Here is a 27,708-nt window from a genome sequence, read left to right on the forward strand (position 1 = left end):
AGTTCATTCAAGCTTCGGTTTTATGGATCAAACCTCACTTCCTCAGAGGCATAGTGAAATCAAGTGGAACAAGGTCTGACTCGCAAAAGCTGGTGCTGGAATCAGCTTTTTGTCAGTCTTTAAAGTGCCACCAGGCTCAACAATGACAGTGTGCTTAAATACCGCCCTTCTGGACAGATTAGTGCCACACTCCAGAGTGGTGAACAAAGTCAGTGTTGTTATTATCTCCACAATACAGCCGGGGAGCTGGAGCTGAGAAAAGTGGCTTACCCAAGGCCACCTGCAGAGTTCACGGCAGTAGTGGGAGTCGAACTAGCAGAGTGCTGATTCACAACCCAGCCACTTAACACAGGAGTCTGCAGCATAGTGGTTATTTTGCCACGACAAGCGAATCACGGCTAGCCCACTGGAATTACCAACTGCCGTGGCATTTCCCATGTCACAGCAGGAGGGGCAGCATCTTTAAGTAATGGTGAGCAGCAAAATCTATTCACTGCGATACCTTGCAAAACTCAAGACACACATCCACACAGCAATACCAAAGCTCTTATCAATATCATTCCCTTTTAATGGTTACGGTCCCAGGGGCAGTGCCACAATGAACACGTTACAGTAGATGCACCTGAGCAGGAGGAAAACACAGAGTCCCTTTCTGGGTCTTGCTTTGGAGGGCGGGGGGAAGGGTTCTATGAGGGGATGCAGAGCTACAGGGCTGCAATAGTCCCTAATACAAAAGATGCGAAGAAACGGAAGTTCCAGTGCAGCAGACTCATCGTGTTTCTAAAGACAGTACCTTGCGGTGTTGGAGGCAAAGCGGGGAGGACACCTGTGTTACATTTACAAAGTTTACACAAAAACAGTCACATATTCCTCTTCAAAACAGCTACCGGAAGGAAGGGTCTTCCAATGGGAGATTGAGCCGAGCTTTCTTTTTGACCGAGTACAGAATCTCTGCTGGGGAGGGCACATGGCTCAGCAGCAGAGCGCCTGGCTTTACACGCAGAAGGTCCTAAGCTCAAGGCTGCCATCTCCAGCTAAAAGGGTCTCAAGAAAGTCCTGCCTCTGCCCAAGAAACCAGACAGCGGCTGCCAGGCAGAGCATAGTGCTGAGACCAAAGTGCCCCCAAAGGCATCCGAATGGCATGAAGGGTAGCTTCAGCCCCTAAGTACTACCCGATGGCCCTGTAACAGGGAAGGGAACTGGAATCCTCACAGTTGTCAACCTCAATTTGACATCCCCCGAGGATCTTTTTAGGATATTCAAAGTTAGCTTGTTAAAAAGGCTACAAAAACAGAGGTGTGCATAACCACAAGTTTTGTGCAGCAGGAAATCAAAAGCAAAAGGTGGCAGCAGGTGCAGAAATTAACTTCCTGAGAATCTCATCTTTTGCTTTTTTAAAAACAACTGAAAAGCAGCTTCCTAGCCCCCATCTATGAAAAAACATGTATGCCCATACCTCGGTGATGCCTGGTAACATCTCAGAAGACAAAAAATGCAACTGAATAAGCATGCTATAAACCTTGACATTCTCTGTGACCAGCAGAAACGGAACAAATTATGCAAAACTGCAAAGCACAATGCAGAATTATGTTAAAGAAGGAACTTCTACAACGTGCACAGATTTACACCAACAACATCATTCTGTTTCCACCAATGCGGAACTGGTGTTTTTTTGGTTTCCTTTTTAAAGCTTCCGATGCACACAGCTCTGGCTAGACTTACCAAGTCTTGTACCATGGGAAAGGAACATTGGGGTATATTTTGAGAGTGTTTCTGAATAGACAAATAAGAGAGAAGCTATTGAATGTGGGAGCCTCTCTCTACCACACCCAACTTGCAGCCATCATATTTTAGGGGAAAAGCCCTGAATGGACCTACAGTTCTGATAGCGTACCTCCCCTCACCATGCTAGCTCTCTCCTGATACTTAGGCAGACCCGCAACGTACCTTACCCACTGTTCCCATCCAACCGGACAAGACCGTTTTGTAAAGTGCTAATTTCTGCCTCGACAAAGAGTAGCAAGGGCAGATCAAGTACCTTCAGCATCTAAGCAAAGCAAAACGTGAAAATGTTTGTGTGACACGGGATCTGGGTGCAGGGGAATGAAGCGGCCAAGGTGGGAGATCCATTCACGCCACACTGGCTTGCTTGGAAAAAGCAAAGTGGGGGGGGGACGGATTCTGTCTACTGAATACCAAGGAGATGACTCACTCGGGGGTCTTGTGGATTGTACCGTCAACAGTAATCCCAGAATTCGTCATGAAAATGGGAGATGGCTGGGAAGATTCATGCCTTTCTAGCAAGTGAACGGAGGCACCTAGTTGGCCACTGCTGAGAAAAGGAAGCTGGACTGAACCAAGCCCCTCTTTGATCCAGAATGGCTCCTTGTCTGTTCTTATTTTCTGTTATCGTCACAAGCAGTGAGAGCTTGGAATTAATCGCTGGCTTGAACCAGTAAGCAGGACACTGTTTTTCTGACGGCCATCTCAATCCCACAACGACAGAATCCTTCCAAGTTTCCTCAACTCCCTTAATTTATACAATATAGGTCAGTCACATGATGTATGAAAGGTCACTGCAGAATTGGACTGTACTGAACTTGGCCACTTTATGATTTCTCCTCCTGTTTATTTTAATGCAACGTGGTTTGAAAAAGCACCCCTGGGGTGGTCTTATCCCCACTAGAGGGGGGGAAATCCAATAAAGGCAGCCCAAGGGCGGCTTTTTCTGGTGAGAAAACAGCAGGGGAGAAAAGGGTTAAAGGTTTCCCTCTTTCTATCTCTCCATGCCATTCTCCGTGATCAAGTAATCCTAGCATTTATATTTGCAAGAGAAAAAAAGATAGTGTAAAATCAACTAGGAAAAATCACAGCATGTCAAGCCCTAGGAAGTGTGGGTGACTGAGAAAGACCAAGCTGTTTCCATTCACTGAAACTGGATTTTCCAGTCAGTCGTTGTAGAACACATGCATGTACAGGTTTCATAAAAGCCCTGTTCACATGTATGTGCATATTTTTGTTAAAAAAAAACAACCAACACACTTTGCAACTAAACCAGGGACTAGTACCTAGATAAATCACATGTTCAACTGTACCTGCACTGAATGTTACATGAGAATTAATCAACGCAGGTATAAAGAAAAATCAAGCATACTCTGCACAGACTGTATGTGCATTTCTTGGCACTTGTGAGCAGGGCTTCAGGTGATTGGGAACTTGCATAGAGCTCATATACTCCTCCCTTCCCTTCCCCAGATTGTGCTAAGTGGCTTTGATGGCTGCATTAGCCAAACAATTATCAGCACTAACCTACAACCGTGGTTTGAGTGGACTTGCAAATCACAGTTTGGAGACTGGTGCAAAGCCATTACTTGTCCGATTCTGCTAGCAGAAATGGATGAACCAATCCACATGTGAGAAAGGTGAGGAGGAAGAGGGAGTGCACAAACCCATGGAACACTCCTGTCCTTCTAAACCCAGGATGTGGAAGATGGGCCAAACCAAACCAGAGAATCTGAGAAGCAGTGGGACAGCCGCTTGCAAAAGGCAGCATATACTTGGAAGAGACAGCGGCCTTCACTGTTCTATATGGGTGAAATCATAGCAGAAGTTTAAGTTACTGGGGGGCTTTGGGACAACTGGGGGGGCATCCGGGATGGGAATGTTCTCCAGGTCCAGCAGCCGCAGCTTGAGCTCCATCGACAGCAAGATATCCAGGTCAGTCTGGGTGCGTTCGCTCACCATTTCTCGGCCCAGAAGCACGTTCAACCCATCTGTCCACAGGCAGAACTGAAAAAGGAAAAGGAAGGGGCATTGGCTTGGCTCAACTCCTGCTCCAGCCTGGAACCCTGCATCAAAGGGGCAGCTTGCACAACCCACTGGTGGCTGGAATGAGGCCCATTTAGTGGTGGATGCAGATCTAGGGGTCTGAGCCTTTGTTGAATTGCTACAGCACAGCAAAGTGAGGAGTGAGTCTGCAATCAAATACGAAAGATTGCTTGCCACTATCCACCCTGCCAAACCCTATCCTACCAGCTGCTTTCTCCCCACCATGCAACAAGTCCATGTCTAGACCACCGAGACCTGCGCTAGTGACTGTCCACATTCTAGACAAATTCTTCCCTCTGCCCTATTTTCTTCAAGCAAAAATGCTCCTTGGCAGCAACTCACCTCATACCGTGTCGGGGCAATGAAATTCAGATACTCCCCAACATCGTAGCTTACAGAAAAAGCAAGGTCTAGGAGATCCTGGAGGGAAGAGGAATACAGGAAGGACTTCAGGTGCTGGGCGGGAGACACCACCAATAAGGATCTCATAGCGGCAGGCCCAGAAGAGGGTCAGAAGGGCACTCGCGGTGTTGTCCAGGCCCTGCCGCTTTGCTTCTGTGCGTGGTTCTCAGGAAACGGGAACACGTGGCTACCTCCAAGAGCGGGCTCACTGTCTCTGTGTTGCCTAGCTTTGGTCCCTTATCTGCCCTCGTCAGATTTCATTAGCAAGAGCTACTTTGCCTATCAGCAAGCACCTTGCTTTCCTGTCCACAAACAAGCGGAAGAGCTTCTTGCAAATCACAAGCTGCCAAGCCTTCCTGGATGGACCCATCAGTTGTGTGCTACGGCAGACACAGTATTTCGGGCCAGGCTTTGTCTCCAATTTTTGAAGTTGGTGAAACACTCAAGAGAGGGGAGGTCCCCTGTGGGTAACTTAACACCAAAGAAGGGCACACAGATGCTCTTGGTTACAAGGAACTGGGGCTGGGGTGGGCAGGGGAAGGTGCGAGGATGAGACAAAGAGAAGGATAGGCTCAAGCTAACCTTGTTCTGCTTGCCAGAGCTCTTTTCCTTCGTATGTGGGCATTCCCGGCCCACAAAGAGTGCTTTCATATCTGCCACTGGAACTGTGGACAAATACATGCATAGGTTAATGCTCCTCTGAGCTGCACATATATACACCTTGATAGAGATAGATCCAGGAAATAAGAACAGGGAGTGAGACAATATCATAGTGAAGTGTGTTCAACCTAAGAGGAAGTGTGACAATTTCTGGGCTACCCCACCTGCACAGAAAGTAAAATTAACATTTGAAGGGAAATAATAACACTATATGGGAAGGTAAAACAGAATTCTTACCAGGGAGATCTTACAATACTGGGCTAACGCTGACTGGTCAGTATCAGTCCATCAAATTTATTTATTTAGATATTTGTACCCCACTTTTCTGCCCAGAAGGGACCAAAAGCAAGTTATCTTTTCCTTTAATTCATCCTCACAACAACCTTGTGAGGTAGGTTAGGCTGAGAGAGAGTGACTAACAAGTTCCCATGGTAGAGGGGGGATTCAAACCTGAATCTCCCAGACCTTCCAATTACTACACCATACTAGTGTTAATTCGCTTGCAGTTCAAGATTATCATAAAACAATGAACAAGCTCTATAAAAATACAACTCCAAGGAATATAAAAATGCAAAAAAAGAAAGTATAAATTTTATTTCTCCGAGCTAAAATCCATCATAATCCATAAAATATAGCACACAATATTCCTGTTGTCAATTTTTTTAAAAAGCACAACATAAAAAAATGTATACCACTGACAAGGTATTAGATATCCAAGAAACAAGGCACAGCATTAAAGAGTCCTGCACTTAGCTACTGGAGCAAATATGGCAGCCTTCAATGTAACAAATACATCACTACATGTGAGGAAAGAGCCGATTTGCTCCTGGATGGCCCTCTTAGCAAGAGGCTATAGAAAGCAACCCCAAGAAATTGCCCTTGGGATGGACTACAACCATCGATATCACTATAAACAACAGGTATGGCTACAAAAATCCAGGAGGTTTGAAAAGCTGACCAACAGCCTCTATGGCACTTTTATTAAATGACCACTCATTATTAAATTCAGATGGCTATTGTTAATTTTCTCAGCTGTGACAGCAAAGCCACCTTTGCAGGGGATGATTTGTCAGTATAACAGCAAGCCCAACAATGAAACATTCTCTAGGGGTCTCATACTATGAGAGATGAAGAACAAACCAAACAACATCCTCAACAGTATTTCGGTTGGATGGACAGAAACGTCAACTCTTCTCTCTCCTAATTCATCTGCCATCAAGATATGCCCAAGACAGAGAGTACTGAATACAACCAGGGCTTTTTTTCTGGGAAAAGAGGTGGTGGAACTCGAGACCACAAATGATGTCACTTTGGGTCAACTGGAACAAGGGGGGCAGTTTTTTAAAGTTTAAATTGCCCTCTGCAAAAATGGTCACATGGCCGGTGGCCCCACTCCCCAATCTCCAGACAGAGGGGAGTTTAGATTGCCCTCCATGCCACGTCAACGTGGAGGGCAATCTAAATTCCCCTCTGTCTGGAGATCAGGGGGTGGGGCCACTGGCCATGTGACCATTTTTATGAGGTGCCGGAACTCTGTTCCACCGCGTTCCTGCTGAAAAAAAGCCCTGAATACAACAATTTCCCCGTTCACTGGGAGACAGTCTTCCTCTAATCGAATTACCTTTCCTCTGAAGGTAACTCCTCACTAAGTAGAAGCAAGTAACTGGATCTAGCCTATTTTGCTAGGTCCAGTTGCAATAAAGGCCCTTCCTCACCTAAGGAAGTATCGTTTCCTAGGCACACCTCCTCTGGATGTCATCTGTTTTAAACAGAGGCTGTTTCTACTTGGGGATTCACCCTGTATGGACAGCCCAAAGCCGTAGACAATATCGTGCCCAATTTGGGCACAACTAATCTGGTTCCTGTTCCCCTTTCAACCCACCCCCCTGACCCAGAGAAAATAAAATCCTCTCTTCCTCCAGCTCAATGGGAAAACAGTAGGACAGCTGTGGTAGAAGCATCTACACATGCAGCCACTATAAGGAAGGGGCAGAGTTAAGCTGCACATATCCCCATCCTCTTTTAGCCCTTTGAAGGGTTTTGTTCCTCTATTTATTCCTTGTAGCATTATAGCACAGCTAGACTGGGAAAGTTGAGAATTCTGGGCTGTCGGGAGTGGGTATGAAAGCTGCTGAAGCATCAGTGCTTTTGTGCAGGCATGATGGAGCTAAGAGAAGAATGGGGAGAGGGTAGCAGTGGCATATGCAGCTGCACAGTGTGTGTGTGTGGGGGGGGGGGGGGTTCATGCTCCAACAATCAGAAAGCACCATTTAGGGAAAAAACATAGCACTTTGAGGATTTACAGTTCCTAGGAAGTCATCTTTGTGAAAAAAACTATTATCAAATCCCCTTGCATTCTCGAGTAAACTACAAGTTTGCAGACGGGTCACAGAACAGTGCTTCACAGTATTTGAACCAACCATCAGCAGTTCACCTTTTCTAAAGCATGTCTTGGGGGAAGCAGTGATCTGAGAAGTTCTACGATCTTAACCAGTAAAAAGAAATAACATTTTGTTGTTTCATTTGCTGCGTCTCTGGTCTCCATTAATGCCTGAACAGACATACAGGAAACACATGCAAAAAAGGAACTAAGACCAAAGGAGCAAAATAAATGTGGGGCCACAGAACAGCCAAGGCATACTTTGTAAGGGGTAAAAACTAAAATCTGAATTAATTCCTCTCTGGCTTGAGTGCCTCCAACAACAAAAATATATATATATTCCTGACAGCCCATTTCTCAGCAGGAGAGCTCACCCTACCAAAGTCTATGCACGCACACATTTGCAGTCTAGCTGACATGCTACAACCACCCTCGAGAAGTCCTTCTATAGCCAGATGCACCATCTTTTAAGTACATGGGATGGAGTCACTTACCTTTGTCCTGCAGGCTTTCAATGGGTGGGCTTTCTATACCTTCTTCAACATCTCCATAGTGCAGGAATTTGTGGTTGGGAGAAAGGCGGCAGTACCAGAGCTTATCTGTCAAGGAAAGAAAAGGGGAGTTAGGAGTCACTCTCAGCGTAAGATTACAAGCACAGAAGTTTATGCAGCAACAGAACTAACATAGAGGGTCTTGCTCTAACTTGCAATGATGGAAGACTTACGTTTTTCCCCCCAGCAGTTTTCATTCCAGTGCCAAACAGCAAGCTCTGAGCAGTGTAAAAGACACATGCCAAATCAGAGTTAGGTCTGTCTAGTTCAGTATTGTCTGCTCTGATTGGCAGCTGCTCTCTATGAGGGCAAGGATCCTTCTTGACACATGCAACCTTTAACTGGAGACTCTAAAGGCTGAACTCGAGATCTTCCATATGCAAAGCTGGCGTTCCTTCACGGAGCCACAGGTCATCTTTCCCCACCTCTTCCCAAAGCTTTCATGTTCCAACTCCTCAGTCATCTGGCGTTGAATGGTTCATGAATCTGACTTCCAGGTTTCCCCACTAGTCTTTAAATCTATAAGATTGTAGAACTTTGGTTCAGGCTTTTAAGTGTTTGCAAGCCCAGTTCCGGCCTAGCTTGGGAAAATGTGCTGGCTTGCTAATTACTCCACCTGCCGGTCTCTGCCATTCTCAAGGGATTCGGCCTTGAGTCCCAGGCGTTCTCAGTACCCCTTAATTTCTCAATGCCAATTAACTAAATAAGCCCTGATTGGTTCTGAAGTTATGGGCTGACATAGGCAGGCCAAGAAAAGATGGCTGCCTGATGTATTGAAAAATCTCTGTTCACTATACCTGACCATCATGTGAGAGGAAAGACTGCTTCCACGTCTTCTACCACCAAGACCCCTACAGCTGCAGGGTATGGAAGCGGATTCCTTTACTAAGGCTATCGGTAAGAACTTTCCAGCCAAGAAGCCATGTCAGAGAAGCAAGTTAGCCAGCTTTTAAGTATTTTAGACAAACAGTTTAGCTAGCAATAGAAAGTGTTACTTGTTTTGCTTGCCTATTGTCTGACTTAAGAGTGCTTCCTGTTCTGCAAACATTCTCTGTATTTGTACTCAATAAATTCAACGTATTTTATTTAGCCTGTGTCAAGAGCTACTTGTTATACGTGAGCACAATCCTCAAACCGAACCCAGAGAAGAAAAGGAGAACAGGGCCCTTTCTGCCTCCTAGGGGGTCTTGGTGTGGCTATGGGTCAGCACCCAAGGGCAGGAACGGAGGTTTTCTGTCTCTTACACCCACAAAGACCAAAAGTTCTTGGAAATGGAAGCCCCATGCCATCATAGACCCCCTCCTGTACACAGCTCAGCTTCCTAAGTAGCTTCCTCTGCCGCTATATCCAAGTGCATTACTCTCTGTCCCCCTCCTTTATCTCTGTGGGTCCCTCTGCTTTGATACTTACCCTGCCTGCGTCGGCTGCTTATCTTGCGGAAGAGGGTTCCCTCACAGAGATGCAGGAGTCTCTGTTGCTTGATCAGCTTGAGAAGTTCAGGCTTGAGCTGCTCTCTCAGTTCCCTGGGACCAAATTACGGAGGAAAAAGGAATAAGACTTTCCGCTCAGGCCTGTAAATCCCTTCAGTTAGCATCCATGCACACAGAAAGCACCATCCTTGCTGGCAGAACATAACCCTGGGGGGGGGGAGTTTTCCTATAAATGCAACTTTTTCTGTTTCCCCCCAGCACCCCCCTGAAAAGACAATGCCACAGGAGCCAGGGAAGTGTTGTGGACAAAACACAGTGGAACATGAAGGACTGCAGCAAGGAGGGGGAATCGGGCAAAGTCGCCCCCATCTCCTCCTCCAGCCAGCTGAGCTTCCACCTGTAGAAGGGGACAGGCTTTACACTGCTTCCTATAAAATAAACTGAGATGGGCTTCGGTGTGCTTCTTTGGAGAGCAAATTCTGTAACAAAGGGGCAGCTACTGAGAAGGCCCTGTCGCAAATCTCAGCTGAATTCATCCGCCTCCTCAATAAAACCTAAAACAGCGTTTCCACCCACGATGTGAACAGGTGTGAAGGTTCACCAATAGTATATATACGAATCCATTAGCGACAGTAAATTGGTAGGTATCCAGAAGCTATCGGACAGGGGTGAACATAACAGAAATACTGATTTTTGTCCGTCATACAGACACAAATGCACAAAGCTCCAAAGACATTACACTCACAGAACCGGTGCAGCTAAAATTTCCTCCTGGTGCATTCTTTCGGTCTGCCGGAGACGCAGGATCTCACTGTAGTTCAGGGAGTTCACTCGGCTCTTGAAGAGTTCCAGGGACGTGGGCCTCAGGGTCAAGGTTCTCGTAATCTGCTCCCGAACCACTTGCATTACCTGCAGAAGCCAGACAAGGTCATTCCGGTGAGATAGACAAACTGATTCACCAAGCCCTCTGCAGACCTCTCTCCTCTAAATTGTCTCACACAACAAAGAGCAGGTTTCAAAAAGAGCCATTTCCTTTTAATATAGCACTTCCCGTCAACCGCCAATAATTCAATGACACCTTTGAACTCTCCCTCTGTCCAGAGGCTTTGCACATGCATGTAACGTTCAAATCTAAAAGCTTATGCAGTTTATAGTATGCAGCACATTTTGCAGAACAAAAAATATGCTTAATGGGCTGGAGCTAAAGCTCATTTTCCACCAGTAGGAGTGGGCAGTTTTTGCCAATTTCCCCCCTTGCTGCAGACCCCCAGTTCAGCCCTCATTCCTGAGCTCCCTAGGTCCCCAGGAGCAGCATTTCAGGAAGCTCAGGGGGCTACAACACTAGAGGAGAGGGAAGGAAGTTCAGTTCCATGGATTGAAGTGTTCCATCAGTAGAAAATGGTCTCTGAATTCAATCTTATTTATTCAGAATTCTGATACTACCCCAAATAATAACAAATTTTAGTTTATTTCTTGGCCTGACCATTACAAGCTTTTCCCTTTTAAAATGCTCACATATCTTTCGTTCTATCATACCTGCAGTCTCTCATCTCCACTCAGGTTTTTTGGCTTTTAATTCCCTGGGTTGGCTACCAATCCAGGTGTTGAAGAACCAGGCAAGCGGGTAAAACACCAGTCAGACGGCTACTCCACTGAGCCCCCATCACCGCATGCTCAAAATCAGCCTCTTTGGTTTTCCTGCACTGAGCTCACAAGGAACACAGCAAGACCTCACCTTGTCAAAATCTTCCTGTGTCGCCCGCATCTCCTTCCAGGTCTTGTTTAACAGCTGGATACAGGTACAGAAGAGTTCCTCAAAAAAGTGTTCTTGGCCAAAGAACATGGGGTAAAAAGCCTGGGCTGTCTCAGAACCTGTACTGACAGAGCAACACAGTCTCTGGGTTTTTCCCGCTCTTTTTTTCACTTCTAAAACTCCAAAGGAGAAAACACACAAGAAGCCCAGTGAAACCCATTCTCCAATATCCTCCATCCCATCTTATTTGAAGCTTAGGAGCTGAGAGAAGCAAGTCTTGTGAAACAAAATGGCAGCTGTGTGTGTGTGTGTGTGTGTGTGTGTGTGTGTGAGAGAGAGAGAGAGAGAGAGAGAGAGGGAGAGAGAGAGAGGGAGAGTGTTCAACTTCCTGAGGCACAAAAATGAATAATGCCCAAATTCATTCTCTCCAACTAAGCCACCTGTTCTTCACCATCTCAACCAGGAGGAGTTTACGCATCAGAGCTCTATGCCTTCTGATTTGAAGGCCTCAAGGGATACAGCTACTCTGGCCTCCAAGGGTGCTGGATTATTAGAAACAGAAGGCATTATCCTATCCTTCAACAGTGAAAGTTGCTGGACCACAACACTATGGGGGTCACAGACAGCATTATGGGTGATGGAGAGAATTATGGGTCACAGAGAGGACATTAAGTACTCACAAGGCTCCCCCACATGAAGGATCTCACAGAGCATGAAGGCAAGTTGGATGCTGCTCCGGGCAAATGGACACTCGTGTTTGTCTTCTCGGCTGCTGTTCTCGAGGACAAACTGAAAGAGACAGCCAGCAAAACCTCAGCAGCCTCATAAAAAACACAGGAGCAAAGCAAGGGAAGCAGCATTGCCTTTAGGGTTAAGGGTAATTTTATTTTATTTTTATTTGTTTTACTTCATTTGCACCCTTCCTTTCTCCCCAGCAGGGACCCAAAGTGGTTTACAACGTTCTCCATTTTATTCTCACAACAATCCTGTGAAGTGGCTGAGAGAGAGCAACTGGCCCAAGGCCAACCAGCAATCTTCCGTAGCAGAGTAGGGAACTGAACCCAAGTCTCTCAGATCTTAGTCTGACACTCGAACCACCACACCACGCTGGCTCTCAAACCACCACGCTGGTTCACCACTCAGAAAGGGAGCTCTCCCAGGAGTGACAGCATCAACACAGCTGGATTTCAGAAGTGGCATGGTTCAATGGGGTGAAGTGAGTCGGGGGCTCGTTGGAGAGGTAATCAATGTTGGCTGTGCCATGAAGGAGTTGCTCCCAGCAGCAGACTCCAGAAGGGAACCGTATTTTGCTACCTTCTTTTTTAAAGTCTGTGTCCTTTTTTTAAAAGAAGAAAGGGTAATCCAGAGCATGCAAGTGTGCCTGGTAGAACTTCAGTAAATGCCATTGCAAGGCCATGTGTGAAGCCAACTGGAGATTCCAAGGCAAAAAAGGATGACCAAATTACTGCCTAAGAAAATTATAGGGTTCAAAAAGGGTTGGGGATTCAATTACTATTTAGGGAAAGAAGTCAAATAATTTTTTTTACTTCATTTATACCCTTCCTTTCTCCCTAATAGGGACCCAAAGTAGCTCTCTCCTCCATTTTATCCTCACAACAACTGGGTACGTTCGGTTAGGCTGAAAGAGAGTGAATAGCCAAAGGTCCACCCAGCAAGCTTCCGTAGCAAAGTAGGGTGTGCAATTTAGTATACCAAATAAATTGTTGATTTGGCATTATCTGGGTATACCGAATAACATTGGCTGATTCTGCACACGTTGGATAATGCACTTTCAATGCACTTTATCAGTCGTTTGAGGTGGATTTTTTGTTCCGCACACAACAAAATCTATTCCAAATGATCTATAAAGAGGATTGGAAGTGCATTATCCAACGTGTGCAGAATCACTCATTAACAGAATTCCATATAAAATCAGGTTACCAATTAAATCAGTACCGGATAAACCTAAATATACAGCCTTTTTAATACTGGCTGGCTTCTTCTCAATATCATCTGTTCTGACTGGCAAGAGGGTCTTTCCCGACACTTGCTACTGACATCTTTTGACTGAAGCAGGTGCTCTACCACAGAGCAACAGCCCCTCCCTAACCTTAAACACAGAGAGCAGTAAAAAAGGAGCAGGGCGTAGAGAAACAGCATCACAAAAGAAAATAAAGTTCTTAAGTTACCCTGCTGTAGGCACTTGGAAAGTGTCTGGAGAAGTACACCATGCTGTCCAGGGCAAGCAGCCCAGGTGGGATACGGTGCAAATCCATTGCAGGGTTACTGTTGTTCTGAAAAAGAAAGAGATAACGCAGACGTCAGATTTCTTGTACAAGCAAAACAGAATTCAAATGCAGAGCTCGTAAGTTTGTGGCACATTCAGGCATGCTGCACTTCACAAAAGTTGACAAGGGGGACAGAAACTGCAGATCGCACCCCCCCCCCCACGCTCCGACTTTTTAAAGGGAATTCCTGATTCTTAGGATATTGATAGTCACTTGCAAGCATGTCGGCTGCATCTGTAAAAGGCTCCAGAGCTCAGGGAGTGGGAAGTTCTTTTGTACCCCAGCAAGTGTTTGCCTCCATTCATTTCCCAATAGATGTCTATGAGTGATTCCGCACACCCTGGATAATGCACTTCCAATCCTCTTTATAGATCATTTGGAACGGATTTTTTTGTGTGCAGAACAAAAAATCCACCTCAAACTATTAATAAAGTGCATTGAAAGTGCATTATCCAATGTGTGCGGAATCAGCCTATATCTCTACCGAGCTCTTTTAAGGGGAAAAAAAAATCCAACAAAAAAAACCCTGTAGGGAGCGGAATCCACATTTTAAACTAGGTCAGACAGTATGCAAACTGAAAACACTTGTGCATAACCTACAGATTTTTCCACATACTGAATTTATTTAAATCACCTGCTCGAAAGGAAAGCCACGCTGCATGTAACTCTCATTTTTACAGCCTAATGCTAAGCCCATTATCTTTTTGTAGTATTCTCAGTGACACTGCAGGTTCTCTTAACCTTCCTTGTTTTTCTGGATCTAAGCATTGTTCAAAGACACATGCAATTGGAAAAGGTACAGAGTATGAGCTTTTGAGAGTCAAAACTCTCCTCATCAGATACAGGTATCTAAAGAAAGGAGCTTTGACTCTCAAAAGCTCATACCATGGAAATCTAGAATAATTTAGGTGGCACGTTCGGCCTGAAAGAGAAGTTTTCTTGGTGTCAGACTTTAGAGGGTTTTTTAAAAATCTGCTTAGAATAAGGAGGCCTTCCCTACTGGTACTACCCTCAAACAAAACTTGCCCTGGAGGTCCTTGGAGTGTTCACTGCTCTCTCCCTCTAGAATGATAACCCAGCAAGAGCTCACCACAAAGCCTAACTTGCGGAATTCCTTGGCGCAGAGGGAGCGCCGGCGTTCTGTGTTGAAGCTCCCAGCAGAAGATTCATTCTCTGACTCAAAGGCAGCATGGCGCAGCGACTGTAACAATTCCCTCTGTTCCTGTGTAGGTATAACTGTGGTTATGTCCTCAGGTCAACACACAAAGGTGCCTTATACCCAGTAGGGGCATCTCGGTCCAACCAGCCCAGTACAATCTACCCAGAGCTCCCTAAAGAATCAGCCAGAAACCTTTCCTGGTTCTGCTAACCCAAGGTCCTTTTCTCTGGAGATGAAAACTACCACTAGAAAAGGCAGCTTAAACACAGTGAAATTAGCAAGACCATGATTTTGCTTTCCCCCCCCCCTTTATTATTTAGAAATTTTGTATGTTGCCTCTCCAGAATGCTGGAGACGGCTCATAACAGACCAATACTAACAAGCAAACAAAACAGTAAAAAGCCAAGTCAATAAAACCATGTCATTAAAAACATTGCCAGAATATAAAAAAAGCATACAATAAACAGAACAGTCTAAAATAACACTGAGAAAACAGACCTCAGCTTAAGAAGATGGATCCCCTTAATCAAAAGCCTGGGTAAAGAGAAATATTTTGGCCTGGTGCCTAAAGGAAAGTAAGGTAGGTACCAGGCAAACCTGGTTGTTCCAAAGGCAAGGTGCCACCACAAAAAATGCCCTGCCTCTGGTCACATCTGTCTCACCTCTTCAGGTGGGGGCACAGAGAGTAGGACTTAACTGACAGGCTGGACAATACAGGAAGAGGTGATCCTTATTAAAAACCTTTTCCCATCTTCCCCAAATGGCCTCACTTCACTTTGCCTCACCTCTTAATCCTCAGGGCTTGTATCAAACTGGGAGATGACACTCATGGGAGAAACAAGCTACAGACAGATTTCCATTGGAGAACAGAAGAGAGAGTAGACAAAGGGAATGGATCCCAATGGTGACACACACAGGACAGGTGAAGAGCAGGGTGGGCAAACTGTGACAGAACAGGAAGGAGGAGCGAAAGAGGCAGACCTGCGAATAAGGATCCATGGGAGTCCTCATCCGGCGCTCCAGCAGGTTCAGCGTGAGAGACTGCAGCACGTAGAGGTAGTGGGCCATCTCGTCAGCAATGGGCTCCGAGGCATGGACGATGTTCTAGAGGAAAGGTACCACAGAGCTGGTCTCCACAGCCAGCCGCCACACTGTCCTGCCCTTTGCCCCCACGATGGAGATTTCCCAACTTCCCCATCCAGGGGACAGGGTACCTGACCCGCCAAGGTCAGAGAGGGGCAGGCAATTTTGCACAGAAGGAAGCAGCCTGGCAATGAACATCCAGAGCTGGCTGGAGAGACAGGAAAAGCTGGGTGGGTCCCTCCAATGCTAAAAGCAGGAACCCAGAGGCAAGAAGTTCATGAGAAGAACATGGACGCCAGAGAGTCCCAAATTCCCAACAGGATGCTCACCTTGTGAATAAATTGCCGAAGGTTCTTCTCCCCCAGATAGTCCATCATGTCCTAGAAACAGAAAAAGGGCAAAGCAGATGATCCCAGCCTTACAGGGCCACCTGCCCTTGAGGAAGAACAGCAAGCAAGTTCTTACCAAAGGTAACTTCACCTTCTGAAATGAAGCAGGTGTTGACCGAGGCCACAGCCTTTTCTGGGGTCACACTCCACTTCCAGAATCCCCTCCCCAGAGAGATTCAAGTGGTGCCAAGAGAGCTTTCTTTTTGCGGCTGCATAGATTTCTCTCAAGCTTTTGATACTTTTTAACGCTGTTTATTGCTCTCTTTTTAAATTTCGTTATGTTATTGATTTTGTTGCTACTGCCTTAGAAAGTTGCAATCTCTGCAGCACCGTTTGAGTATCTCTGGAGAGAGGATTCCCTAAGTGGAAAAGAAAAGAGTCCATTCCCTGCTCTGCCAGGGAAGCCCACTGGGTGTCCTTCGGCCAGTCACAAACTCTTAGCCTAATCTACCTCACGGGGTTTGTTGTGAGGAAAAAACAGAGGACAAGAGAGTGATGCTTTAAATTTGCTTTAAGTCCCCGTTGGGGAAAGAAGCAAGGTATAAAATGAATTTTTTTTAAAAAAAGGAGGGCCTTGGCTTAGTGGTAGAGCACAAGATTTATGTGCAGAAGGTGCCGTGTTCGATTCCTGCCATCTTCCAGTTAAAGACTCTCCACATAGCAGGTGTTAGGAAAGACTTTATATCTGCCTCAGGCCCTGGATAGTTGCTGCCAGTCCTAGTAGATAATACTGAGCACATTGGTCCACCTTCACACTCCTAAGGTTTTTAAGTGGAAAGGCAGAGGAGAAACAGAGAACTACATGAAACGGACCTGCGTGACCCCCTGTGTAAGCATTCCATTTGTAGATTGTGATATCGAGCAGAAATTACTTACTCATTTTGTCCTTGAAATCTATAGACCATGCAACATTTTTCCAACACAAGAGTCATTTTAACACAAGATTCCCCACCTCATCAAAAAAGAAACCCATCACAGTCTTAAAATTAATTGTGGAATTCACAAGCAGAAACAACAACCCCCAGCTGGTCAGTTTCTAAACGGAGAGAGCCGGGTTCCCATTGCTATCCACTCTCTTGACAAAAAGACCTTTCTTCTGAACAGGGTCTGTTAATTAACAATTCCAAGGACCTGGGAGTCCAATGTTGGCACTGCAATTGAGAAAGACTTCAAGTCCTTGCTCAGTTGTGAATTCAAAGGGTCAAGTCACTCAATTCCCCCTCTGTAAATGGGGACCAAGAATCCACGAATAATCATAGCGGGCAGAGACAATGCAACTTTTGGCACTTGCCAAATGCAGGTGTTCCATTGAAGGGCTGACCACATGCTGTACAGCTGGCCACAGTCCCTAAAAAAGCTGCCCGGGTCTCACACGGTTTGCCCACTTCCTCCCAGCCAGGATTTGATATATGCTCTATTACTTGCAGCAGGGCTAAGCTAGCGTACAATCAGCCATTGTGGTGTAATGGTTAAGAGGGCTGGATGTAACTAGGGAAACGGGGATCCAACTCCCCATGAGAACCACAAAACTCACTGGGTGACCTCGGGTCCTGTCATGCCCTTTTAGCTTAAACCTTCCCCATCGGGTTTTTTAGAAAACAAGGAATCATCCGCACCCATTTATGCTGTTGTGGGCTCCCTTGGAGGAAGGTAAGATAGAAGTGTAAGAAGTCAAAGAAAGCATGCTAACAACAGGTTGGTTTGGGAGAGCATGGGGTTAGCAGGGATAACAAAGTTCTCTCCCCCACCACATAAAATAAAAATATTTTGCCACTGCAAAGGACAGAGGCTTGACAGTCAACCCCTCTACCCAGCACCAACACTCCTGGCTAAAGGTTCCAGCCCCTGCTGCCATCCCCAGGTGCAGCCAGCAGTACAGGGACAAGCAATTCCACCTTACCCTCCTCTCCGACTCGCTGGCATTGAGGAGCAGAGCAATTAGCAGGGCCATAGCTTTCAGCTGCAGTGGCTGAATCATCCTGAAAGGAAAAGGGGAGCAAAGAAAAAAAACCTGAGCATTGTGCAGGTGCCAGAAGGGCCAGGTTTGCCCCGCAGCTCCCAAGGGCTCTGGCCAAACCTCAAGCAACGTGAGGGGCACTGGAGTTTTGAATCTCAGATGTAAAGCTGAGCAGCCAAAAAGCAGCCAGTGGGGAGAAGGCGAGATAGAAAACAGAGATTCTCTCTGCATCGCTGTAGCTTAACAATATGTCAGTTACTGATCACTGCCTTCCAGTGGGGCGGGGGGGGGGGGGTGGACGGCAGCTACCATGACTGCCTCTGTCATGTGGCAAACGGTGGACTTAACTAAATGAGACAAGCTCGGATAGCAGAGAGTAGGGACTTTGATGTTTACTCCTCCACACCAGCAAGAAAACTCAAGGTGGTTAGAAATAAAAAGGGACAAGGCAGCCCCCTCCCCCACAAGGAGGCAGCCATGGGCTTGTTCTAGGCTTACTCTTGCAAAAGAGCAATGAGGCGGTCCAGGGTCACTTCTTGCTTGACCAGATCAAAAAGCGCGCGGCTGGTGGGCACCATGTTCTCCAAGATGGCCAGCGAAATCTGTCGAATGCAGGGATCCATCAAGGAGACATTGACATAGCTCACAATCTGCAACCAAGGAACAGAATAAGAACTCAGAAAATCAAGTCTTTGGCAAGAAATCCTCAGCTGCCTTACAAAATTATGTATCTCAATTTGAACCTGATACATTTATGTTACAGAGTTTACATTTGAAGATAAGACATCCAAAGAACCAGAGCTACAGAATAGTAGAAATATTCTACTTTGTGACTACAGCCATCTCCATCCGCGCACCAATAAATCAGGACTTTTCAGAATTTCTCAGCAACTCATAGGGACTAGAAGCTTACTTGCTTTAAAAGATAAAGCATTTAAATTCTTGGGAATATAAATTCTGTGTGGTTGTTTGCACAGACATGCTCTGGCTATATGACAGAACACAGGTTGCTGAGTAACATAAGCTTTTGAGAACCACAGCTCTCTTCAACAGATGCATGCATCTGACAAAGAGCTGTGGTTCTCAAAAGCTTATGCTACAATAAAGTTGGTTAGTCTTAAAGGTGCTACTGGAATCTTTACTATTTTGCAACTACAGACTATCACAGCTAACTCCTCTGGATCTATGACCATGGAAGGTTGCTGAGTAAATCTCTTGCACCCTCCTCTTGCACCAACAAAAAGTGGGTCGCACGAGGCTGCTTTATACTGAAGCAGACCCTTGGTCCATCAAGGTCAGTATTGTGTACTCCAACTGACAGCACCTCTCCAGGGGCTCAGGTCAATGTCTTTAACATCACCTACAACCTGATGCTTTCAATTGGAGATACCGAGGATTCAATCAGGGACTTTCTGCGTGCCTAGAATGTACAAACAAGCTCAAGTTTGAATGGCCAGCTGCTCCCCTTCTAGAATACACAAAGGTTTCCCAGCTAGAGTGCCTCCCAACTAGGTTTTTAGAGACCGTTTCTGAGGTAAGACTTACCTTTTTAATGAAGGTCGGACTGAGGGTCTCCCAAGAAACAAAATCATGTTCCATCAGCTCCACAAAGGCAATCAGCGTGTACTGTAAAGCTTCCCCTGCACTGGAGCAACAGACAGCAAATAGGGTGAGAGGGCCCCAGAAGCGCCACCCGTGAGGGGCCAGGGCAGTAGGGAGAGACACACCCAGAGACCACAGGGGTGGTGCATTAGAGAGACCTAGAAAAAGAGAAGGAAGGAAGGAAAGAAGGAAGGAAGGAAAACAATGAAGAGGAGCAAGTTTCTGTGTAAACATACCCAGAAAAAGGAAGGTTCCAGAAAGCAGGAAGCAAAGACAGAAAACGTAGACTTCTCTTCCGAACACCTCAACTTCTGCCACTTGACAGACAAAAATGCACGTACATTATCCTGATTAGCACTGGCAGCATGTTGCTTTTCAGTCTCTTATTGTGGTTATTTAACAACAGAAGAGCCCAGCTGGATCATGGTCCATATTGCTTTCACACAGAGGCCAACGAGTTACCCTGGAGGGCCAGATAGGGAACACAAGCCAAGACCTTCCCTCATGTTGCCTCCTGGCACTGGTTTACTGCTCCCGGATGTGGATATTCCCTTTATTCACTATAGCTAGTAGCCATTGGTGGACCTCTCCTCCATGAACATGTCTAAACCCCTTATAATGCCATCTATGTACACTCATAGCCTATCACTACATCTACTGGTAATGAGTTCTACACTTTAATTACTGGTTACATTGAAGAACTTTCTCCCCATATCCGTATCTCCATATCCTCAGAGATGATGATAAAGTCACAATCACTGCCAACCCATCAAAACATGGTTTGGACACACCGTAGTTTAGAACCCAAACCATGGCTTGAGCTGCCAAACCATTTTTTTAAAAAACCTGTGGTTTAGAGCAGCTCAACAGCTTTCTTTGGTCCACTACACCTGTTTTTTGCTGCTGCAGCCAGCAGAAGCAGAGTGACAACTCTGTCTACGATCGGCATTGACAGAGGTCATACCAAACCAGAGTTAGCACAAACCAAACTTTGCCAACCCTTTGCAAACCATGGCTTGTGACTGCTTAGAGGACAACATTGGCAGAAAGCAGTTGAAATCATGCTCTGCTGGAGAACTTTCTGGGATAGCTGGTTGGCCTCTGCCGGAAAGAGAATGGTCAATGAGATCAGAGGTCCACAACCTCTTTGAGCCTGTGGGGCGCTTATGGATTTTGAGAAAAGGTAGTAAAATGGCTGCTGAAGTTAAGAGGAGGAAGAGTGTAGCTAGCCACAAAATGGAGACTAGGGGCATTCTCCAGATGTTGGGACGTTCCAAGCCGAGCATCCAACTATGACTGAGGCATCTGTTTCTGGGTGGGTTTTCCTTGTGGAGTAAAGTTGATACCCCTTGTGTTTCTTCTCCAGCAATTCCAGCTCCAATGAGGAAAGCCAAGACTGGCACTTCGCTTTGGCAAAGAAGGAAGTGGGACTAAGAGACACATTGGTGGGTGCCCGGGTGCCCATAGGCACCACGCTGGGGGTCACTGGACTAGGTGGTCGGACTTTTGTTGGTCTTGAAGGACATGCTCTGGGTGCTCTAAGGTGCTTATCAGTGAGAGAACGATGGGTCTGAACAATAGTTCCCCTCTGCTTTACCACTGGAAAGGTCCTCCTGAGATATGCCAGCTTGTGCGTTAGGAAGGCACACTGCAGGATAAGAAAGAAGAAGCAGGCTCGACAAAGGATACAGACAGGCTGGAAGCATCTACAACCACCAGTTCCAGTCCAGCACTCACTTGCTCTCCTCTTCTACAATGACGAAGAGCTGGTTCAGGCCATTCCTGCTAATGAATTCCTGAGCAAAAGCGACATCTCGGGAAAGGCTGGCCAGCTTCTTTAGAGAGTCAGTCTTTACATTCATGTGGTTGCTCTGGATCCCGCTATGTAGCTTCGCTGCCTCATGATCCTGCCAGGGAGATAATCAGACATGCATGAATGTCCTGCTGAAGAGGCCAGCAGCCCAATGATGTAATATATGCAACAGTTAAGTATGGCAAGCCAAATGGGCCAATTCTTCTCCTCCTGCTAGCAGCACGACATGTTTGTAAACACTTCCTATGGAAAACACACAACAGCGTACAAAAAAACAATGCAACTGCTTTCCTTTGTAACAGGCTCTCCTGTGTCTTAACTAAGCTTCCACTACTCCAAAGGAAAGATTTATCTTTTCTTTTGGATAGTGTTCAGCAATTAGTTCAAGACCTGTCAAGCAAAATTGTTATTTGAACCGTTTGCTTATCTTTATATTTATTTGTAAAATGGTTCTTTATTGCTTTGCCGCTTCTAATCAAAGTACTCAGGCACCTGTTAGAGCTTATTTCTTTTATTGAAAACACACTATTTTTTTTAATGAAGCAAGCAGTTAAAAAATATATGATTATTAATATAAGTCCTACAAAAATAGAACACAGAAAGGCAATCAGAATTAAATTTGCTAACATTTCCTAACTCTTAAGTTTAAAAATAATCAAAGTTCTTATGAAATGCATTAAGATTTTCATAGCCTACATTGCAAAGATAAGAATCTCACCTAATCTTCATGAGATCTCTTCCAATCAGAACTCTAGATTATCTAGATTCTCTAGATTAGCATGTTTTATAGGTTATCATATGCAAATATCTAAGATCTTTTCACATAATAGCATAAACAAACTATGACTGGTTTAATGCTTCGTTGAATATTCGTAATTTCTATTGTATGACCTTCTAATTAGCCAAAAATGACGTTATAGCTAACTTGCAAAACAAAGCCATAAATCCGTGAGAAATGACAGGAAGAGTTAAGATGCTAGATCACTATTGGTCCAGTCTCTGATAAAGAAATATCAATCTAGATGGAGTCCACTATTTTTAATTAGCTGGCAAAAGATCAAAGTGCACCTGTTTTAGTTTCCTAACACTCTACAAAAATGCATAGACAGTTCATGAAAAGTTTAAAAGTTCACCCAGAATACAAGCCATTACTATGTATTATCTTAGTATTGATTTGTATAATGTGCTTTAATCTGTATTATTACAACACCCTGCTCTCAAAGCCCTCTAGATCATGGACAGGAAGGACAGTAGATGTAAAATTTGGCTGTAATAAGAGAAGGAAAGTCCAGATAAAGAGATGGGATTTGAAGCCAGTTCTTTTAGATTCCTAGTCTAACCACTACATATCACTATCCCTCAATTTGGGAACGATCCAGATTGGAACTGTATGGGGAAAACGTAAAGAATCTTGTTCCTTAGCTGAGATGGTCTCAACAACGAGATGCAGTTACGGTTTTATGAAAGAACCCACCGGCGCGGTGTTCAGCTGCAAGATGCTCCCGTTCTTAATCTCTCCACGGTTCTAGCAAGAAAAGAAAGGGAAATGGTTAGAGAACTGAAGTCCTGCATTTGGCAGAGCAGCCTACAACAGCCAATGACTGGTTGAGGGTCTAAGACGTTACCCCAAATGCACTCACCGACTCCGTGATGTAGGCCTGCAGGCCATCCACATACTGCAGGGCGTACCGCTCTGAATTATTCAAGTTCCACCTATAACAGAGACCACCAAAAGGGCTTGGGCTACGCACACAGAAAAACAGAGACAGGTGAGGACACCATTTTTGATTCCTCTCCGACATTTAAACCCTCCAGGGTTGAAAAATGGGCACTTCAGGGAATAAGGTTCAATCGCAAACTGTTTCCATATATGTTGGTTTTCTACTTGCAGAGAGATTGCACTGTTTGCATTTTTTTAAAACCCAAGGGAAACATTAAAAAAAACTGGACTAAGTATCAGCATTTTGGAGAATGCAGTTCATTTTGCTGCATTTAGCAAACCAATAGTGAAATCTTAAACCGAGTTACTCCAGTCTAAGACCATTTAAATCAATGGACTTGGACTGGAGTAACTCTGCTTAGGATTTCACTGCAGATTTCCAAGTATCATTGCCATGGCAAGGTTATGTCAACTCTACAACTCCCTGGGTACCCTGTGCCAACAGAAGCCATTCCCTCATCCCAGGAGAGGTGATAATATGCTCAAGGAGTCCCTTGCTTGCAGCGTTTAGTATAATTCCCATACTGTTCTGCAAGGGAGCAACTGACTTAACGTGCTTTTAGAAAGCTATCTCTATTTGAATTTTTTAAAAAGAACTATCCAGAACTCTGATGCTCTTGGCTAATCCTGTTTAAAATCTTTGCCAAGAAAGCTGAATTATATAGCTTGCATAAAGAATTCAAGCCACACATGATTTTATACCATTCTGTATCATTTGTCCCAGTTTTGCCAATCGTGCAACAGAAGCAAAAAAAATTTGCTTCAGAAATATGCAATTGTACTCCTAGGCAACTAAATACTCCTAGGTAGTTAAATACATTGATTAACCGACCAAAACTTGTATGATTTAGCCCTTTACATGGAGCACTCACCCCGGTTTTCCATAGTCTTCCACAAATTGGCCGATATTTACAGGGCATTGTTTTTTATTTGGAAAATGTATACAAGCAGCCAACGTTTTGTGTTGCTTTCGGGTTGAGTTGCTGTACCGTAAGGTGAAACAGATAATCAAAAATTACTCACGCATCGCAAACCTCTTTCACAACCGCCGACAAGGGCTTGGTCTGAAATTAACAAATGACGCAGAGAGACTTCAGCATCAATTGACCCCCAGATCTAGCATAGGCAACAAAACTGCTCATTTACACTCCAGATATATTGAACCACTGAAAGGATTGCAAGCTGGGATGGTACTCTACAGAACAGGTTTTGTTTGTTTGTTTGTTTGTTTGTTTGTTTGTTTGTTTGTTTGTTTGTTTGTTTGTTTGTTTGTTTGTTTGTTTGTTTGTTTGTTTGTTTGTTTGTAGTCCACCTTTCTCACTGAGACTCAAGGCGGATTACACAGTACAAGTTAATACAGTCAATATCAAGGACATTTCCATAAACAATGCCATAGGGTAAATAAATACAAGTTTACAAAGAAACAGCATTAGCAAGAATCCAACACAGAGCTGAAGAAATGCTGAAACAGAACATAATCAATTCTAGGACTGACATTAGACAACATGTAACTACCCAGTACGGTCATACTTGAAGCACAGGTAGCACATAGGAGCACATACTTAAGGCAACAGATAGTATGTAAGGCAACACAGTGGTGAAGTATATGGGCTCTAACTCATTAGCGAAGCATCTGAAACCTTCTCCCTACAATACAGCCCTCCTATCTGCGTAAAAAGCTTGGCTGAGCACACAAGGTATAAAACGGCAAGGAAGGAAAGTAACTACCTGGTTGAGTTCTATGAGTTGAGGGATTGCTCCCATCATCTGAACTGCAATTTTCACAACATCTTTGGAGGGCGGCATGGTCCCGCCGGTCTTGTTTCCTCCTCAAAGCAGCTCCTGAAAGAGAACAAGGTGTCAAGAAAACTCCCCAGGGAGCAGCCGAGGGCCAAACTAGACATGACGGAATCCACGGGTCCGATGCATGGACGCCGTGCCGTCAGATTTGGCACTGAGGGATCCACACACCACCGAGAAGAACCAGAGAGAGGAATCCCCTGCAGACAACAGAATTGAGGTTTGTTTACCACTTGGTCATAACAGCTTGATGGCAAAGCACATCCAGTCTGCCCATCCGTGTCCCAACAACCTGCTGGTCACTTGCCTGATCTGCTCCACTTTCAACAGTTAATTAGATCTGCCGTGCCTACCCACAGTGACATGAGAAGACAAGATCCTCTGGAAAAGTCAATAATGCTAGGAAAAGTAGAAGGCAGTAGGAAAAGAGAAAGACCTAAAAGGAGATGGCTTGACTCAATAAAAGAAGCCACGTCCTCCAGTTTGCAGGATCTGAGCAAGTCTGTTAATGATAGGACGTTTTGGAGGACTTTCATTCATAGGATCACCATAGGTCAGCGGCAACTTCACAGCACATAACACACACACACAGTGATGTGTGTTGGAATTTACTGGTTTCGCCACATCCTGGAGGTCCATGTTGAACTATTTCATACAGTTTTATATGGTTTTAAGTTGTATTTTACATTCTTTTACTGTATTTATATACAGACAGAAATTAAAACCCAGTTTTTCCAAGGACATTTCTACGTTTACAGGCATTCTGTAATTATATTTATCAACTACGATAAGTTTTGTTTTTCCAAGGACATTTCTATGTTTAAAGGCATTCTGTAATTATATTTATCAACTACATTAAGTTTTAAGGACATAAAAATTACAGAGGAATTAAACATGTTAGCCTGTAGTTGCAAAATAGTAAAGAGTTCAGTAGCACCTTTAAGACTAACCAACTTTATTGTAGCATAAGCTTTCAAGAACCACAGCTCTCTTGCACCTGACAAAAAGAGCTGTAGTTCTTGAAAGCTTATGCTAAAATAAGGTTGGTTAGTCTTAAAAAGGCTACTGGACTCTTTACTATAAAAATTACAGAAACAAAAATGGACAATCCTTGGGAGGTAGGATCGGCAGGAAGCAGCACATCAAAGACGCTTGTGACCAGGAGAGAAAGGATTAGGAGAAACATCCAGCGCCCAAGATTACTACAAGCATGCCAAAAGTTACAGCAGAATAAAGCATGGCAGGAAGGGTCAACAGAAGACAGCAAATCATGTTTGCCTGGAAACAGGGATTGAGGGAGAGTGATATCGTAATAGTCGTTATGAAAACCCTGCAAAACCACCTAGTGTACTTCCGCATCCTTTCCCCCGTGTGGTATATACACACCACTCACTGAGGACCACTGCTCTATAGCATTGTGCGTTTTGACAGCACTGTGATCATTATATCGGGACAGAAAACAGAACCAAGCAAATGCCTTGACAAGGCCCGCTTTGGTATAGTGGTCAAGTGGTTGGGCTGTGATTGTGAATCAGCAGTCTACTGGTTTGAATCCCTCCACTGCCATGAGATCAGCAGGCGGCAGTAAGCCAGTCCTCTCAGCCCCAACTCCCCAGCTTTTCTGTGGGGATAATAACAACACTGATTTTGTTCACTGCTCTGCATGGGACACTAATCTACCTAGAAGAGCAGCATCTAAATGCACTGCTGTTATTACTGAGTCTCAGCAAGAAAGGTGGGCTATTAATAAAGTAAATTAATTCACGTCTAGCATAAAAGGCTCAGAAAAATTATGCTAAATCTTGCCAGGTATTTGATCCCCTCCCAAGTAAGCTTGGTCCCGAATTCCAGACTCTGCCGCAGCTACACACACCCTTGCAAAGGCATTCTCGGTGCATGCTCAAGGCACTCCTCTTAGCCTTACTGCAGACGTTCTAAGGGCTGAAATAAAGCATCCGGGCTTGATTCCAGGCCTAAGATCCTGCCAAATTTTAGGGCATCCTCCCTCCAACTCAAGCCATCTCTCCCAAGACCCTCAGTTCTCCTAAGCATGCGATTAATTCTGATCCTAGGAGCGGTTCTCACACAGGGCGGAATTTGAGAAGTAAAGCACTCCCTTCCACCAGCATGCAAAATCCTGGAGGAGTTGGATTTCGAAATCTCATTTTTAATGCATTTTTCTCCACTTGGCACCCTTCTACGGAGAAAAACGGAGTGGAGAGAACGACAGCGCTGAAACTGGCAAGAGGGTTTTGTTTTAAACAAGGGAAATGTTTGAGAGTGGAAGCAGCTCTCCGCTGTCTCCATTATCCCAGACAACAGGCTAGCACGCAGACCCACAGCACACAAGGAGCCCCTTTCAGGAGGGAAAGAAACTCTTCTTTCTCCAACTCTGGGACAATCCTGGGTTCTCTTCTGGCAAGAGCCTGCCGCTGAGGTCCCGATCCGCCAAACGCTTCCCGAGGAGCAAGCGCCACGGCCCCAAACGAGACGCACTTCCAAAGCCGCCCGCCCGGAAACGGGGCAGGAAAGTCGCCCGGGCTGCTGCAAACTCCACCCCGCTCCTCTCCCTCCGTTCCCCGGAGCCACTCCAAGGAGGAGCCCTGCTGCGCCCGGCAGCTTCGAGGGGAGAGCGGGGAAGGGGCATACCCACCGCTGCCGCGCCGGAGAGCCCAAGCGGGGCCCGGAGCGCCGCGCAGCAGCCAGGACCGCGCCGCTTGAGCGCTGGCCGGGCGCAGAGGGCGCGCCGAGACGGGCTGACCGGGCCGGGCCGTCTTCCGATCGCGGGCGCTGCTGCCGGGCGCGCGGGAGTTCCGGGGCGGTGGCTGGGCTGCCCAGAAGGGCGCGCGGGAGGCCGTCCGTCCCCGCCCCGGGGAGGGCTCGGCGGGCTGCG

The 27,708-nt window shown here is 45.5% G+C and overlaps 1 protein-coding gene across 2 annotated transcripts; it reads right to left on the reverse strand.

The window, feature by feature from the left end:
• Positions 1–545: 545 nt before the first annotated feature.
• On the reverse strand, positions 546–27,617 carry ELMO3 (engulfment and cell motility 3). 2 transcript variants are annotated; one of them, XM_055000413.1, is made up of 21 exons: positions 27,469–27,617; positions 24,744–24,857; positions 24,039–24,079; positions 22,936–23,008; positions 22,770–22,820; positions 21,220–21,389; positions 19,426–19,525; positions 18,379–18,530; positions 17,824–17,902; positions 15,864–15,914; positions 15,433–15,555; positions 14,383–14,514; positions 13,194–13,298; positions 11,685–11,793; positions 10,987–11,123; positions 9,997–10,160; positions 9,232–9,344; positions 7,765–7,869; positions 4,813–4,895; positions 4,171–4,248; positions 546–3,789 (listed from the first exon to the last, which is right to left on the reverse strand). In XM_055000413.1, the coding sequence occupies exons 2-21, from the start codon at positions 24,819–24,821 to the stop codon at positions 3,577–3,579; spliced, it is 2,157 nt and encodes a 718-aa protein (XP_054856388.1). In that variant the 5' UTR covers positions 24,822–24,857; positions 27,469–27,617; the 3' UTR covers positions 546–3,576. The 2 variants fall into 2 exon arrangements, with proteins under 2 accessions (XP_054856388.1, XP_054856389.1); XM_055000414.1 differs by lacking the exons at positions 13,194–13,298; positions 14,383–14,514; positions 15,433–15,555; ... (8 more) ...; positions 24,744–24,857; positions 27,469–27,617 and having other exon boundaries at positions 10,987–11,128; positions 11,685–11,722.
• Positions 27,618–27,708: the final 91 nt, after the last annotated feature.

This window comes from Eublepharis macularius, chromosome 16, assembly GCF_028583425.1.
Source record: "Eublepharis macularius isolate TG4126 chromosome 16, MPM_Emac_v1.0, whole genome shotgun sequence".
Lineage (NCBI taxonomy): Eukaryota > Metazoa > Chordata > Lepidosauria > Squamata > Eublepharidae > Eublepharis > Eublepharis macularius.